This window comes from Arachis hypogaea, chromosome 18 (assembly GCF_003086295.3).
Source record: "Arachis hypogaea cultivar Tifrunner chromosome 18, arahy.Tifrunner.gnm2.J5K5, whole genome shotgun sequence".
Lineage (NCBI taxonomy): Eukaryota > Viridiplantae > Streptophyta > Magnoliopsida > Fabales > Fabaceae > Arachis > Arachis hypogaea.
The window spans coordinates 120,678,951-120,697,315 of record NC_092053.1 but is presented as its reverse complement, the minus strand read 5'-3'; the positions used below and the strand labels follow the sequence as shown (position 1 = coordinate 120,697,315).

At 27.2% G+C, this 18,365-nt stretch overlaps 1 protein-coding gene across 1 annotated transcript; it reads right to left on the bottom strand.

The window, feature by feature from the left end:
• Positions 1–1,479: 1,479 nt before the first annotated feature.
• Positions 1,480–15,138, bottom strand: LOC112772576 (protein ZINC INDUCED FACILITATOR-LIKE 1). Its single transcript, XM_025817542.2, has 17 exons — positions 14,762–15,138; positions 13,487–13,527; positions 13,026–13,086; positions 12,826–12,928; positions 10,865–10,967; positions 10,679–10,732; positions 9,681–9,743; positions 9,379–9,428; positions 9,198–9,273; positions 7,102–7,293; positions 6,612–6,699; positions 5,473–5,558; positions 5,270–5,377; positions 4,341–4,385; positions 4,169–4,257; positions 2,955–2,998; positions 1,480–1,846 (listed from the first exon to the last, which is right to left on the bottom strand). The coding sequence occupies exons 1-17, from the start codon at positions 14,934–14,936 to the stop codon at positions 1,734–1,736; spliced, it is 1,491 nt and encodes a 496-aa protein (XP_025673327.1). The 5' UTR covers positions 14,937–15,138; the 3' UTR covers positions 1,480–1,733.
• Between the last annotated feature and the right edge of the window lie 3,227 nt (positions 15,139–18,365).

The window sequence follows — 18,365 nt, the reverse complement described above, 5'->3', positions numbered from 1 at the left end:
TTCCTCCTCGCTTTCACTATTATAATCTTCCAATTCAATATTACGGTTTGCTTCAGATTGCTCGAACTCAATATACAATTCGATGCACGACATTCGGTGGTGATTTTCCATATACATTGAAAATATTTCATGCATACTTGCTTCATCCGTCACGTATTTGGTCTGAAATTGAACGAATCCACCAAACACAGATAAAGGATACCTGTACAAAATACACGATATTCTCCTAGATATTTGAGAATCTATCTTCTCACAAATCACACATTTCAATTCCTCAAATGACAATGTGAACGGAATAACATCTAATGGATTTTCACACACAAATTGAACTCTCTCATATGTTTGTAATAAAATCTGCCTGTAACAATAAATTTTCAACACAACTCTATCATCCATAACACTATACGTACTCAACTACTCTCAATCTCACTAAAATTTATTCTGCAAGAATGAAGGAGAAGAATGAGAGAAGAGGGAGAACATGAGCTGAGACACACGATGAAGAAATGGGGTTTCTGTGATTTTTTTTGTGTATGTATGCGTTACAATCAAATCGGACCGACCGACTGCGTCCTATCAATCCACATTTTTTTCGCAACACAAATCGCTGGGTCCAATTGGTTTACTCTCGGATTAAAAAAAAATTTGTCCCCCAGAAATCGGTGGGTCCGATTAGCGCACTCTTGGACTTAAAAAACTTTGACAACCAGAAATCGGTGGGTCCGATTTCGTGCAACAGAAAATTCTTCCTCACACAAATCGTACCGTCCGATTTGTGTTCCTTTCTCTCTCTGGAAGAAATTAGACAATCCAATTTCTTCCCCCCGAGATTCCTAAAAGTAATGCCATCATAACAGTGTAATTCACCCCTAATCATCATAACCCAACATAACTCAATGGTAAATCATATAAAAAAAAATCAGCCACAAAAAAAATGAGTGCAAATTAGACTTTTCATAATTTGTTCTAACTTATATTTAGTTTATTATCAAACAAAATGTAAAAATATTCATTTTTTGTCTTGTTCTTAATATTTTGTTCTCAAAATCAAATGCAGCCTTTGTTCACAACATCCTACTTTCGGTTTCGTTCAAATTTGTATTTTTTTTTCTTATTTACTGATTCTTAATTTCTGCATTTCTTCTAGTAAATCTTGATGGTGGTTGATGGACTTATGAAATTGGTGAATCTTGATGCTTGTTGCTTGACTTATGAAAATTATGAATTTCTGTTTTTGTTCAAATTGTTGTATAAATTGGTGAATTGCTGGGCTCATGATGGAAATTATCCGCATAAGGATTCCAATCACTTAATAATGAATATAAATATTATAGACAACTCCATTTGATAAAACTGTGTTGCCTACAATTTTTAGAATGAACGTGAACTTATTCCTTGTGTGAAGGAAGTGAATAAGAATTTCTCATCCCAAAGTTACATTTTTGTTATTCAATTTATTCAAAAGATTAAACTAAAGCATACATGTAATTTCGTAGATTAAATTAATACATAATCATGCATGCATGCTTACAATCTCAAATCTCAATGATGAAACTAAAGCTTTATTAATTTTTTTTAAGCAGGAGCGAAAAAGAAAAAATGCCAATTAACCATTCGCTCCTTTTAATTACCACACTTCTCATAAGTTCATTTGATTTTGCTCTATCAATTACTGCTATGAATGTGGCAACTAGCATCACACATTTTCCACTATGACAAAATTGATTGGCTTATTAGTTTAACTGAACTCTCTGTGTTTTCTTCTTTTCAGCAAGGAATGGTTTGAACAGCATCAATATTCCAACTGCTTCAACTATGTTCAAGGCAAAGAATACCATATGGGGCCCTGCAGTTAAATATATAATTTCCAACTATATAATAGATAAAAAAAAAAAAAACTAGAAATATTACTTGCATATGAAAAAGTAAACACTTAGCTGATACAGAAGAAAGACATATTTTTAGCCATTTTTTTTATAAATTTAATTTTAATACATTCTCAGTGTAAAATGGTTAAAAATAATTACTACTTTTTATGTTAACAGTATAAATAATCATCTAAACAGATGTAATTAAATGACGGCATAAAACAGTTTTTATACCGATATCTACTATTAGGGGTGCACATGGGTTGGGTGAAGCCGGGTTTGATGTGACCCAGACCCGACCCGAAATATACACCGGGTCCATTTATTAGACCCGAATCCGGCCCTAGACCTGATGAAACCAATACACTTTCGGGCCACAATTATACCGGGTGAAAACCGGGCCGTTAACATTACATTACGTTGATACCTTCTTGTAAGCTAGCATGTAAAAATATCCAAATTTCCAAGACTCCAACCATTATTTAACATGGTAAAATTCACTTAGAAAAATATAACAAGAACCAACTCTTCTTCAAAATTAAAGCATAACCACAATCAATACTAAAGTATAACCACAATCAATACTAATATTGTCTAATAATACCAAATATTTAAATCCATACAAATAACACAATATTATGCATTCTAAACATAAAACATTAACTTATAGTCTTATAATGACTAATAATACAAAATATTAAGATTTACAATACTTAAATTCCACATAAGAATAGTCATTATCCATCACTAATAATACAAAATATTAATTGTGTATGATGACCGTGCTACCGGGCCGACTTCGGATGACCCGAGCTATGGCCCGGACCCGACCCGAAATAATGACCGGGTCTATTTTTGAGACCCTTACCCGGCCCTAAACCCGATGAAATCACACCAAATTAACCCCAAAAGTGTTCGGGACCGGGCCGGACGTTCGGGCCGGGCCGGGTCTGTGCACCCCTATCTACTATATAATGGCACATCAATCAATATAGTCAATTATCTCATTCAAAATCTTCAATTTCATTTACTTGTGCAGGTAACATATCCCATCAAAAGCACTAAAAAGTTAGTTGAGAATCATACCTGGGAGGAAAGAAGCATCCATCCGCTTCTGTGACCAAGTTAATCTGCATTCACAAAGGTTATAAGATGCAAAAATGAAAAATGAGTAATTTAAGAGACAATAATATAAAATTATCTTATTTAATTTGATATTTTTAATTTTATATATATAATATCTATAATTATATATTTATTATATTTAAAATTATCTATTTATTTTAAAAATAATTAATAAATGTAAAATAACAAATTTTAAATTATTTTAATATTTTTTATAGTCTTCCAAACATTTTTTGTATGAAGTCCTATACCCCGTAGGGGTGTCCATGGATCGGATCGTATCCGCAGATCCGCGGTAAATATCCGCATCCGATCCGAAAAATGCGGATACGATCCGATCCGCAAATTGATCGGATCGGATTCGATCCGATCCGCACCCTTTGCGGATCAGATCGCGAATATCTGCTCTACATCCGCGTATCCAATCCGCGGATCCGTACTATAATAATTAAAAATATATATATATATATGTTTGGTATTATATTTACTTGTTTGTATGTTTTAGTTAGTAATTATTATTCATATATTGTATTATTTTATTTTTGTTATTTAGAGAGAGTTTGATTAAAAATATCTTAGAAATAAATAAGTTTAAAAGTATGAAAGAAATATTTTTATCAAATTCTTTTACATAGAAATATGATTAAAAAGAGAATGTTTAATTATGCGGATATATCCGATATCCGATCCGATCCGGCACTAAAAAGTGTGGATATCATATCCGATCCGATCCAATGAAAATTGTGCGGATCGGATTGAATTTTCGCTCATATCCGATACGATCCAATCCGCGGACACCCTTAACACCCCGGTAAAAAAAGTCAAAATATGGAATAATGAAAGTATAGAACCTCAGAAGGGTTAGAGGCTAACTCAAAATAAAATTAAGAGATACGGGTCAATGCTAAGATACCAAGATAAATAGTTTCTTGCAGCTTGTTTGCTTGAAATTTCAATTGATGGGAGGGATTTATATTTGGCAAACTTGGTTTATCCAAACTTTTGTAAAAATATTTACATAACTATTTAAAAAGTACATGCAAAAAATACCAAAATTCGATCTCTAAGAATCGGATCGATTGCAAAGCAGTTGCCCCTAAGTGTTACCTAGATTTTTTTTTATTTTTTTAAATAAAAAAAAAGAGAGAATAAATCATAAATAGTTAGATACTCACACTGCACCACCAGCAGCAGGACCAACTGCTTTGAATAGAGACATAGCAGTCATTGAAAGGCCATTGGCTGCCCCTCTTTGGTGCTGTTCCTGTTTTCCAAACATCAACATATTACAATAATTCCATGAAAAACTAGTCTCTATAACGTTAATTGAATTATAGAGAAATTTACCACTACTCTGTTTTGTATGAGGAACAAACCAGTTGTTACTGTTACCTGAGTCCAACAAAAAAGAACAATCAGTCAAACTTCTAATTTGGATAAAATTAATTTTTTACTAAATTGATCTTCTTAGGCCTATTCAAGCCAATCATGTTATTTTATAAATTTAATTTTAATGTACAACGTAAACTTGTTTTACATTTTCTTCTAGTTATATATGACCATTTTAAGTGATAGTTATGAAATTTCAAATTTGTCTTTTTTGTTAATACACATTTTTATACCTATTTTTCATGTAAATTACAATAATCTCCATATCATAATATCTGTTACGTTGAAGAAATTGCTTTGTTCAACAAGTTTATCATTTTCACATTTTAATGTAATATTTATTAAAAATATTCCTTTTTGATTCTCTGCATAAGGATAAGTACAATACATAATAAAATAGGTGAAATTTATAGTATCTATAGTTATCTTGGTTATACAATTTTAAGTGGTGTTAAAATTAAAATAATATTTTTTATATTTTAATAATATTTTTATAATTATTTTTCAAATTAAAAAATATTTTAATTTTAGCAACACTTTTAAGCATTGTTAAAGTTATATAATCACCATAACCATAAACACCATAGCATGCACTATTTTAATTAGGGGTAATGCTAGGGAGAGAAAAAAAACAATCAGAACTTATCTTATTTAGTATTTATTAATTGTCGCGACAATTAATAAATGCTAAAGCGACAATTAATAAATGCTAAATAAGACAAATTTCGACTATTTTTGCCTAATATGTTTTGGTTACCAAACATTTCTGGTTAATTAGCAGTGTGCAAATAACTAAAGTAGCAACTATTGTGAATCCAAGGGATTGAATCATTATTTTAAACCCTCAATGTCATTAATGAATGATTAAATAACAAAGGTAAACTTACAGCTAGAAGATTCTTCAGAATTGAAGCACCACATATCACTAAGAATAGTATTGTGCCTGATAACATTGCCATGAAGGAGAAACTTTGCAAAAGTGGAATGGATAAAATCTGCACGTGGTTCCAACCAAGAACACATATAAATATAAAAATATGATACACTGAATTGCAATAATTAAAAACAATTAGGTAAATTGAAATCTGACCGCTGAGATCCTAGCAATGCCAATAGGTCCACAAGCTCTTTCCACAGAAGGGTATAGCAAAATTTGGTAGATGATGAGTGAAATACCTGACCATTATTTCAGAAGAAATTAAATCAGTAATTATGCAAAGTCCAAATCTAATATCAGTTAAATGTTATAATTTTAATACATTGTCTATCAAGTTGCTTATATTATCAGCCAATTATATATTATTTTAGGTTTAAATAAGCTTTTGATTCGTATAAAATACTCATTTCTTATTTTGATCCAATAAAATTTAAAATATTTTAGTTTTTGTCTATTTCGTAATTTATTTTGTTAAGTGTATGTTAACATAACAGATTGATTGTTAATGTAATAGATCTTGTCACATTAATCTTTCAATTTGTCATGTTATTATTTAACTTGCTACACAATACTTAATATGACAAATTAGACTAAAACCAAAAATTTTTAAATTTTACCAAAAAAAAAAAAAAAACAAATATTTTGTAGTAACTAAAAATTTATTTAAACTATTATTTTATATATGACATGGACCCAATTAGCGGTGGGCCATTTAATTAGTGGATTGGACCCATTAGGAGCTATTACAACTATACATAAGAGACTATATTACTGGTATGAGACCTTGATACAATGACAATTTATTTGTCTTATGTGTAACAACATCTAAATTTGAAATTTGGCCGAGATAAAATAGTGTATAGAAATTTTTAAAATATCTTGTGTACGAGTATATAATGCAGATAAATTTGTAATATTATAATGTCTAGAATTAAGAATGGTTCAATTTATGTTTAAAAAAGAAAAAAGACTATACTACTGTAATAGATAAATAAAAACTAGAATGGAGTAAACTTAGGGTTATTGTGGAGTGGATCCCTTAGGATTCGATAGAAAGGGAATTAAGTGGTATCATTTTTTTTTTTTTTTTATAAATTAGGAGTAAAATTTAAATCTGAGCTATGACTCGTTGGCTGAGTGATATCATCTTGAGATTATCCAATTTTTGAGTCACATATTATACTATTGACCATTCACTACTCCATTGATAATTTAGTTGTCCATCTCCCTTTTGCTTTTTTTTTTATTGGAAAAAATTGAGTAGGAAATATTTTTAGATGTCAAATTGATACCTGATACTGCAAGAACATCACCAACGACATCAGTTGTAAAGTTCAAACCCCCTAGCTTTGGAGGAGCCACAGCCCATAATGAGAAAACCTAAAGAAAGTTGAAAGAACAAAATTAAAATGTCACATTTTCATATTCTGTAGGAAAAATTATACTTTTTTGTTCTTTAACGTTTAGCTGGAGTTTAAATTTTACCCTTAACTTGCAGAATTTAATAAGTGAAAATTGAACCCATTCTAAAATTCTAGAAAAAATTATAATTATAAATTATTTTATTTATTTTAAATTCTAGACTCTAAATTATAAATCTTTATATTTGTATTTTAAATTATAAATTTTAAATTCTAAAATTTGTTAGGATTTTTTCTGTATTTTCTTTAATATTAAGGATAAAATATATGTTTTTCATACACGTGCAAAATAGAAGGAAAGAAGAGAATCTAAAAAGGAATTGTGTTAGATTAGAAGAGTAGCATGAACCGAAATCCTAACCTCTTGATAAGCAATATCATGAAGTGAGAAAACACAATAAGCAATGATGGATGACATTAAAGGCCAGTTCAAGAGAAGGTTCTCTTTCTTATGGATCATATTGTTGTCTTTGTTATTCCCACTGCTTCCATTTTCAATAGCTTCGGCATCATCTATGAACTCATTGCTATCTTTGTGGTTGTGAAGTGTTTCCTGCAAAATCATCAAATTCTAAATCAAAGGCGCAAAAATGAACAAATATCATTTATCACAAATTTGTTACTTTCTGTGTTTGTCAATGTTTGTCTTTTGAAAAAGAGGAAATATTAAATAACCATTTTTGATCATGAAAAATTGAGATACTAATAATAATAATGACTAATTTAAATAAATTTTGTGACCATAAAAGATTATATTCGTTTGACATTTCTAACCAAATATTAGTCTATTAGAGATATCCTTAGTTTTTAATTGGTGTTAATAATATCATCTAAATCTCTTCTTTCTCTTCGAATATTCTCTTTCTTCTTCTTATCTTCTTTTACCCAATCAAATCCTAAGTCCCAATTTATAAAAGTGAAACGAGACAAAAGTAAGAAAATAAAATGACATAATTAATATGAAAATTTAGCCTAGATAAGAATTTAAACAAAATCTTAAATGACTCAAAATCAAAAAGTCTGAAAAAGTATTTTTCATTGTCTAGCTTTATCTTAGGCACAATTTTTTGTGGATTTCATTATTTCTATGAAACTCTGGTTCTTCTGTCCCATTGTTATATATATTTTTTATAATTTAAATCAACTGTTGAAATAACTGAAATATCGGTGTTTCTGATATATTTAAAACTCTTCCTAAATTATAACCCAGAAATTAGGTACAACAAATATTAACAACTCAAATTACAAAGTCAAGTATATATTATTCAATAATCTTTTTAAAAACTGTTTGTAATAGAGACTCAAAATTATGAGACAAGAGGCAGAGACATAACGACTTATTGAGAGGAAGCGAGAGTTGAAGCTATTGTGACGATTGTTAGAAAATGACTGTGGCCTTCTTTCTGTGAACGTACAATAATGCCCTTTGCTATCTTTGTCAACGACTTTTTAACAGAGCGGTTACATTCTCACTGCGATAAGGTTCCGATTGGTTTCATTCGTTGTGGATTGATTCATTCTGAGACACTAATGACAATAAAAGTCATGATGGAAATGGAGGGTGTGTTGGGAGTGGCGACAGTGGTGACCATGGGAATGAAAATGAAGCGAGAAAAGATGGTGACTTAGGGTTTGGATTTGGTAAAGAAGATGAGAAGAAGAAGGAGAGTATTCAAAGAGAAAAAAGGGATTTGGATGATGTTACTAAGGGTGTTTTTTATAGACTAACGTTTGGTTATAAATGTCAAATGGATATAATCTTTGATTGTTACAAAATTTATTTAAATTAGTCATGATCGATATTGTCAGAGTCTCAATCTTTCATAGTTAAAAATGACCATTTATCCTTTAAAAAAATATACATAGCTGACCATAATTATTTTTTTTGTCTAATCCACTTTTAAAATTATGATCAACTACCTATCCCAACAGAAAAAGATAACAAGAGTAAACAAAATTCAAAAAATTTTATATCGGATACTTTAATTTCTAACAAAGTTTTATTTTAAAAATCCTCAAGAATTACTCTTGTTAGATAAATTAGTTTTTCCTTCACTTTCAATCAAATTTTTAATATACGTATTAGACAAATAAATTTTTAATAAATTTTATTAGAAGACAATTAAATTTAAAAAATATTACTATAAGATAAATTAGTCTTCTTTTAACATAAGAGAAGAACCAATCTATTCAATAGGAGAAATTCTTGAGAACTTCTAAAAAATAAAAAATTGGAAACTAAAATAAAATTTCTAAAAAGTAAAAATTTATTGAAAATCAAAGTATTCAATCTGAAATCTTTTTAATACTAATTTGGATATTTATTCAGATAAAAATGATTTTAAGAATAAAAGTAGTTCAAGAATTATATCTTGTACTTGTAAACGCAGAATCTAAAAGATTTTAGGAGACAAATATTGTAAAACAGAGAGGATATAAATAAGTGAAGGTTCATACCGGAATCCAAATACAAACAATAGAAACTACAAGTGCGAATCCTGATATTACAAAGCAAGGCAAGACGTATGGAAACCTGCAGAACAATATGTGTTCACAAAATGAAAATCCACACATAATTGAAGGATAAAATTATAGAAAGAAACAGAGAGATTTATAAAAATTAAAAAAGTATACTTACTTATCCCAAAAGGAATCTTTTGCAAATATATTTGGATACTTTTCTACTGGCTGCATTACATAATTTGGAAAAGAATTAAAAATGTGCTTGCACATAAGACTTGAAGATGCAAACTATATCTATTAAATACGAATTACGTCTAAAATTTATGTTTTCTATCCTCAAACAATAAATGTATTTCTTTAGACAATACTGGTTAAATTAGAAATTTTAGAGGTCCAGCGGTTTTTAATAATTTTAGTTATTATTGTTCAGCACAAATATTAAATTATTTAGATAAGGAAAAAAAAGGTATACAGTACCTGAGCCAAATAACCTCCCAGCGCTGGACCAATGATTAAACCTATGCCCCAAGCTGCACTCACCTGAACAAAAAGAAACATATTGAATTATGAAGAATGTTAGGGCCAACAATTTTTGTGATTTGTAGTCATTAAATAACTATCAATGATAGTTTTAATGGTGTGAGATTTCATCTAATGACTCACTTTTTTTTGCTGATTATATGCTGGCCAAAATTTAACAAAGTTATTGACTCCCTAAACTTTTTCTTAAATTATAATAACAGAAGTGTTAGGAGCATCACATTTTGTGATTTGTAGTTATCATTTAATTATTATTAATATTTTTAATAATATAAATTATATTTAATAATGTGAAATTATATTTTTTTTAATAATTAAATGCTAGTTAAATTTTAATAAAAATATTAACTCCTCAGATTTTTTCTTGTCTTAAAAGTCAAAATTAATACTTCTTCCATACAATAAAAGAAACTCTAATAGTTTTTTGAGTTTTAAATTTGACATCTATAAGTTTTACTTTGTATTAAAATTATAGAAAAAACGGTTTTATTTTGATAAAATTTTAATTAAATTTATTTTTGTATAAAATTTAAAATAAAATAAAACTAAATATTAGATTTACAAATTTTATATTTAATTTTAAATAATTATTTATGAAATGTAATTCTTAAAAAACATGTCAATATGACTTTCTGTAGGATCTAAAATAAAATAAAATAAAATTAAAACCGAACTATGGAAATGCTCTTACTACTTATATTAAGAAGTAAATTTTGGTAGATTCAAACTACCTAAATTTAAACCTAAATTTTGTAACAGATGTAACGCTCAGTAAATTGTAAAATCATTATTACGATCAACAAAGTAAGGACAACATTAGAAACATACACTTAACTAATACAACATCAAAACTTCAAAATGAGAAATATTATTGGACACAAATATTAATCTCAAAGGAAAGTTATTCATAGACGAAAGAATTATGAGGAGCTTACAGTTGAAAGTCCAAGAGATTGGTGTTCTTCTCGAAAAATTTCAGTAGCATAGGCCTGTTAGAAAGAGGAGCATGTCAATGAAAGTTTAAATGATAAAAGTTTTAATTATTTCCTACCTCATTGTAGATTAATTTTTCAACATACATGTCAAATTATCAAAGTAGAAATTATTGTAAAAAAAGGTACCTTGACAGGTCCAAGCAAACCATTTAGACTTCCAAGAAGAAATCTCATGAGAATTGCCATCCAAAAGCTTGTGCTAAGACCAAACAATGTGTTGAAAATCACACTGAAATCATAATTATCGGAAAACACGTCACACAGCTTAAAAAATAATTTATTCTCCTAATACATTGCATTTATAGTATCTACTCAAGAATTAATTGCTTTTATGAAAGATATTACAAGTAATTGGCTTTTACTCCATTTAAATAGGATAAATAATCGGATAAATCCTCTCAATTTTTTTTATTTATTTTATAAAATATGACTTATTTAATATTTTCTTACATATATTTTTTTAATTTCACTTAAGTAATTTAAGGTTAAAAAACACACTTTATTAAATAATTAAAAAAATAATTCAAAAGATTTATTTTTGACAAACAGTGATATGTGATATGATAATTAACTTCAATAAATTGTTGATAGTAATTACGGAAATGAGTGATTTGGGTGGACAGAGCCTGTCAAATGTGGAGAAACATAAGAATTTTGTTATTTGTTTTTTAATGACACATGTTAAAATTATAAATTAAAATTTTTTATTTAAATATAAAAAAATTTAAATTTTCAATACATCTATTTTGTAGAATTTAATTTTGAAATACTGATAATGTAAAATATTTTATAAAATTATCTAATTTTATACATTTTTTTAGATGACTATTTATGCAGTCAATAAAAATATAAAATAGTAGTTATTTTTTATAATATGACATTACATGATTAGATATATATAAAATTATTTGTTACTAACAGTGCATCAAAATTAAATTCTTATATTATTAAAAGAAAAATTTAAAATCTTTCACTATAAATAATTATATTAAGTACTCTTAAAAATTAGGACACATGTGCCAATGAAAAAAGAGAGGCGTAAAAATTGGCTAATTGAATTCTTTTCAGTTATATGGATTATCTGGTTACACAAGAACGATGCCATATTTCAGAGTAAGACAACAGGAATTGGTGACTGTGTGAAGCAATCATTCTCATGTGCTAAAAAATGATATTATAAATAATTCATGTTGTTGATGGCTATGCCGGAGATGACATAAGAGTTGCTTTGCTTGTTATTGTTCCTGTAACTGGCTACAATGCTCCACTTTAATATTGAACTCTTACTTTCAAAAAAAAAATTAGGACACATGTTAACTAACTCTGTAGAATAAACCGGACACATTAACGATGGGGGAAGATCTTTTTATAGTTTGTTTTTATTTTTTGCTATTTGTTCTATCTCCTTGTCCTACTCTTGACACTTGTGTTAAAAAATAATAAATTCTTGTGTTAAAAAAAATATTTATTATTTTAATAATCAAAATTACTAAATATTTTAGCATTTAGATATGAATAAATATATAATTTAGTATTAGTTAATATTTATTTTTATTTATATATCATGATAAAGTGATACCATAAAATATTAAATCATTTTTAAATTTATAAAGTTTTATATAATTCATTTATCAAAATACCCTAAAAATCAATATTAAATTTATCATCATATATTTAATTTGTGTATAAATATATATATTTAATTTATTTTTAATATATATTTTAATTTGTATTTTAATATAATAATAAAAATTCACATACAATTTTTATATGAAATTGATTATTAAAGTTGTTAAATAATAATTTAGTCAAATAAATTAAATTATTTTATAAAAATAATTGCATGTGAATCTCTGTATATGTATATAGTATATCAATAGATAATATTCACTCTTTTATAAACTAAATACATATAAAAATAATAAAAAATAAATTAGTTGAAATGACAAATGATTTATAATTTAACTTAAAATTTAGATTCAAATCTTAAAAATAATAATTTTTTTTTATAAATTGTATATAATAAAAGATATTTTAAAAAGAAAAAGTTGGATACCAATGTTTGAACATGCAAATAGATTACTTACACTGTGATAACCCCTATTATTATAACAGGTTTCCGGCCATATCGATCAGAAATCATTCCCCACATAACAGAAGTCAAACATCTGCCCAACATGAATGTTGATCCTGCAACATTTCATCATTATGATTCCGGGAATTATGAACTCATACTAGATCATAGAACAATGGAAAGAATTGAAATGCTAAAAAAAAGTAACCTTACCCACATAACCGGCATAAGAACCAATATCTGCCTCTGTTTCTGCAATATTAAAATCCCTTACCTGCCAATAAACGACATGTTGCATTATAAGAAAGTTGATATATGTTGTATTTTAATACTCGATCTATTTGTATTTTACAAAAACATAAGTTAATATTTTAAGAATTTAATTTTAATACTTTATTAATTTAATATGGTTTAAGAGGTGAATCTAATTACGTAACATTTTTTTATATTAACTTGGTGAATAAAAAATATGATTAGATTTAGACAACTTGTAAAATGTTTGACGTTGTTAGTAAGTTAAAATTTAAAAAATTCATGGATACACACTTTTTGAACAGAAACAAAATAAAACTAAATATTTTTTGGGAAAGCCAAATAATGTCGCAAAATGACAAATGAAAGCAACCATAAAGAGGAAGGTAAGAATAGTAAATGGTTAAAGTGTCAAAACTCACCATGAAATAAAGAAACGGAAAAAGAGATGATATTGGCAGCGCTGTATAGAGCAAAAGAAAAAGGCATCATAAAAGTAATCAAATATTACAAAAAAATAAAAAAGAAAAGAAAAATGAAGTGTTTCAACTTTTACGCAGCAAGAAATGAAGATCAATAAGAACCAGTTTGTAGTAAACATTCTCAACATTTTTTTTGTATTATTGAAATTTGTAATTACTAGTTAAGACACCATGAGTATAATCATCTTAACTAATCTCATATGCTTATTATTCATACTAACTAGTTAGAGCGTAGAAGATCGAGTGTACAATATTTTTGGGCTTAGCTAAAACTTTTAATTATGGGTCCTTATTCGATACACAATTTCAATCATTTAACACAAAGATCAAAGTAAACTGTGATTTGCCAATGAGCCTTGGCTCTAATGGCATATCTCCCCCTCCCCACCTCAAAGGTCTAGGATTCAAACCCTAGAGAATGCAATTGAAGAAAAATATGATAAAATGTGTGAGGAGTATGTGAGTGTGTTGTGTATTTAGAATTGGGAGTTGTCCAATCCACCGACAACTATGATTTTAGTTGGTAATTTTTTAATTTTCTCAAAACTATTTTTTTTTAAAGGGGAAAAAAAATAGAACCGAGATTTCAGATCTTCGATCTATTATATTATATATAATTATATATTGCTTCAAAAATACTACTAGTGCTGTTTTAGTATTGAGTTCACAAATGCACGCCCTTACAGTGGAAAAAAAAAAAAAAAAAAACAAAAGCAACTTTGTGGCAAAACCATAAATCATAGAACTATTCTTTTTCTATCTTTTATATATAATTTTTGGTACTTGCATGCAGTTGTCTTCGGTCTCAATATAATGAACAGATAAAAATTATTAAATAATTTAATATATTTGACTAAATTATTATTTAATAATTTTTAATTATTATTTTTTTATAAAAACAACTTTGTTGATCACATTTTTTACTGGTGTAATTCCGATTATAAAGTTAGAAAGCAGTTTATATAGCAACCTAACTAGTTGAATTCAGTTATAAACACAGAGATGATCATATATAATAACACCAAAGTGGAAACTCTTCAGTTAACTTTACGTGAAATTGACTGCACTTGAATTTTTACCTAATAACACCAAACACAGTCTAAGAGAAAATAAGGAACTCAGGACGAACTTAGAATTAACAAAACAAAAATTGGAAGCAACAATTGTGCCCAAATAGAAAGAAAGAAAATAAATAGAGAAAAAAGAAAAACTTACTGGCACATAAGACGACCATCCATATAATCAAAAGATTCTTAATGGAGACACTATGGTTCGTATCTTTGACTTGATCCACCTTACAACCAGGACAATCCTCATGGTATTGCTTCTTCTTCAGCAGTAATGCCTCCCTAACATTATTATTATTTGAATGGTAATCTACATTTCTCATTTTTTTTCTTTTTTTAATTTTTCACACCCTTCAGTTTTCTCTTCAATTATTGCTATTTGAATCCAACATGCAGCAACAACAAGAACATAAATGAAATGGAATAAAAGAGAATGAGAAAATTAGTGAACAGAAAGAGACACGAAAGAAGTGATCGTTGAGAATGTGAAGGTACAGTTGTCGAAGGAAAAAATGAATTGGGAGTGAAGAACACCAGGGAGGGGTTCCACTACTTATATTTTGGCTTGTGTCTTGCTCTTTTCTTTCTTTTTATTTTTTCTTGCATCAAATATTCCACTTGACATTAAAAACATGTCACTAGAATAATATATAATTCATATTTATAATTAAATTTTATTATAATATAATTAAATAAAATTTATATTCACAATTAAGTTTTTTTTTTTTTTTTTTTTTTTTTTTTTAGAATTAATTACCAATTTGTTATTGTGATGAGAAGTAATTTGATTACCACTAAGCCAATTTACTTATTTTTATGTACATAATCATATATTGTATTTTTTATATTTATTTTTTTTATTTTATATTTATTTTTTTAAATTAATAATTTTTTAATTATATAAAATTATTAAAATAAACATTCAATTTTATTAATTAAACATCTATAAAAAAATAAAAATATTTTTATTAATCATAAAATATTATTTTTTTGAGTTTATGTTCAACTCCACGACGGATGCCATAAGTTTTGATACTAATAAACACGACTTCTTCTTTACTCTAAAACTTCTATATATCCAACTTGAAACTCAATTGGAGCTAATGTATTATACGAATTTCTGTCTTTAAATTCGGATTCTATGTTTAGAAATTCCTATTATGCCATGGCCTTGAAGTTTAAAGTCGAAAAGTGTGGCGGATGTTATTGCGTTCCAAAACTAGAGGGGCCACCTTGACCAACTAGAATACTCCTTAAATTTTCATCGCTATCCTCAGCTATTATGACGGGATTCACATCCTTATCATTCTATAGTGCATCTTCTATGAGATCTGGTTCTCCAACCTCCGCTAGTAGTCATCGCAATCGCAAACTTACCAAAAGAACAATTATCACCAATTTCGTCATCATTAACACATTTTAAATCAACGACAAAGAACGAAAATACTATCAACATTGCTTCCATGCAATTGCAGCCACAAATATAGAGACAACTACAAGCATTGAATTAGAAGCTCCTAGTAATATTACAAATTGAGGATTTCGATTCGATTCTCCTGAACTAGTAACCATATCTCCAAACGGTTCATGGGTTCTCACATCGAAAAACTAAGGATGACAGTGAAACAAAACTTACAAATCTTTATCACTCTCTATTACAAAAGAGTCGTACTTCATAAAATCTCGTAGAATAGAAATGAAAATCTTATAAAATAATTTCTCCATACGATTAATGATGCCATGGACTCTTAGTTTTTGTATTATAGTACTTTGCGGCTCAGCAAAACTAGTGGATTGTTTGATAAAAAAAATACTTATTGGATCCTTATCAGTACGTTTTATTTCCTTTCATTTTTTTTTAATTGTCTCTTTGTAGTGTACAAAAATTAAAAAATTATTATCACTAACTGTTGTGAGTGCCACTCTGGACAGAAGCAAACGTTTTAGTTGTATTTATAGTATCTATCACCTGCTAAATCAAATTATCATATTTTGTAATATGTTAAGCAGTAAATCAAATTAACTTAATTCAATTTATCATATATTTTTTTCTAATATAAATTGAATTGGATTGATTCGATTTAATATGAGAAGAAATTTGGATTTTAAAAAATAAGACACTCTCTCCTATACTATTAAATCAAATTAACTTATTTCAAAATTTATATGAATGCGAACTTTTGTGCATAAATAAAATATTTCTTAGTCAATTTACATAAATATAATTAGGACAGACGTATAACAAAACTTAAATCAGAAACATCTACGTAATTTTAGTCTCTAATCATTTTATTAGGGTAAATTTTTCAATATGGTCTTTAAAAGCTTTTATTACTTGGTATCACAATTTTCGAACGTGATAAAAGACCAAAAAATGTTGTAGTGTGATTATATCCCAAATTCCCAATATGTCCAAACTATTACCTGAATTGCCACTTGAAATTATTATTCATGGACATTCTAAAAATTTATAAAAATATCATTTTTCTTTTACATTATTTATGGGTTTGGTATATATATCAATTTTTTTCATCATCACCTGCTGATCTTGTTTTGTGTGTTGATACTTGATGGCATCATGATGCTGACTCAGTCAGTGTGTTTGGTATTTGATTAACCCATAATTTGATTTAATTTGTTCAATCATTTTAACCGCTACGTCGTGGCTGCCACATGCACGCCATTGCATTGAATGAGTTATGATCCATTTCAATAATGTATAGTACGGTCATCACCTTGAAAAATAATGTTCTTATATAGTTTTATTAAATTGTCTTTTTAATTTCAACATTTCTATCATTCAAAAATATTTTGAATATAATACAAATTGCCTATTTTAGGATTTACAATTTAAAATTTAAGATTTATAATTTAATATTTAGAATTTAGAATGTTGGTAAAAAAAAATTTAAATTAAATTATTATGTTAGTTCTTTTAATTTTATTAAATTTGTAAATGAATCTCTATTTTTTAAAAATTTTTAATTGAGTCTCTATACCAATTTTAAATTTATAATCACCTTTTTATCATTTCAAAAACGTTTAATTTAACAGATATGTTAAGAGACACATATTTACTAATAATGTGAAATAAATGAAAATATTTTTATAATGTTTATTATTAAAAATGACTAATTATAAATTTAAATTTGATACAATGACTTAATTAAAAATTTTTAAACAGTATAAATTTAATTATAAATTTTAAAAAATATAAAAATTAACAGAATAATTTAACTTAAATTTTATTAGTCATATAATATAATTCTAATCTTAATATATGATGAATTTAATTCAATCAAAACTCATAACTAAATAATACTATGCAAAGAGAGTTAGAAACACTATCATCACCATATTCTTAAAGTTGAGGGAAGTGCTCTTCATCTAATAAAAAAAGATAACGTTAAGGAGTCCATTTTTTCCAGTTAATATTAATTATTTTTTAAAATTATTTTATTTATCTTAAATTTTAGAATTTAATCATAAATTTTAAATTTTAAATTCTTAAAAGAAAATTTAGAATTTAAAAAATAAAAATTAACTAATATGTATCGACTAATTAAAAATTATAAGTTTGCCATACTTGGCTTTTTCAATACACATATATTTTTTTTAATGAGGAAAAAAAATAAATAGATATGCGACGCACTAATAAATACGGGAAAAGTAACTACGTACAGCATTCTCTTTGCATCCCTCTCACTCAAACCATAATGAAAGTGCGAGTACTCTCTCTGGTACACACATTT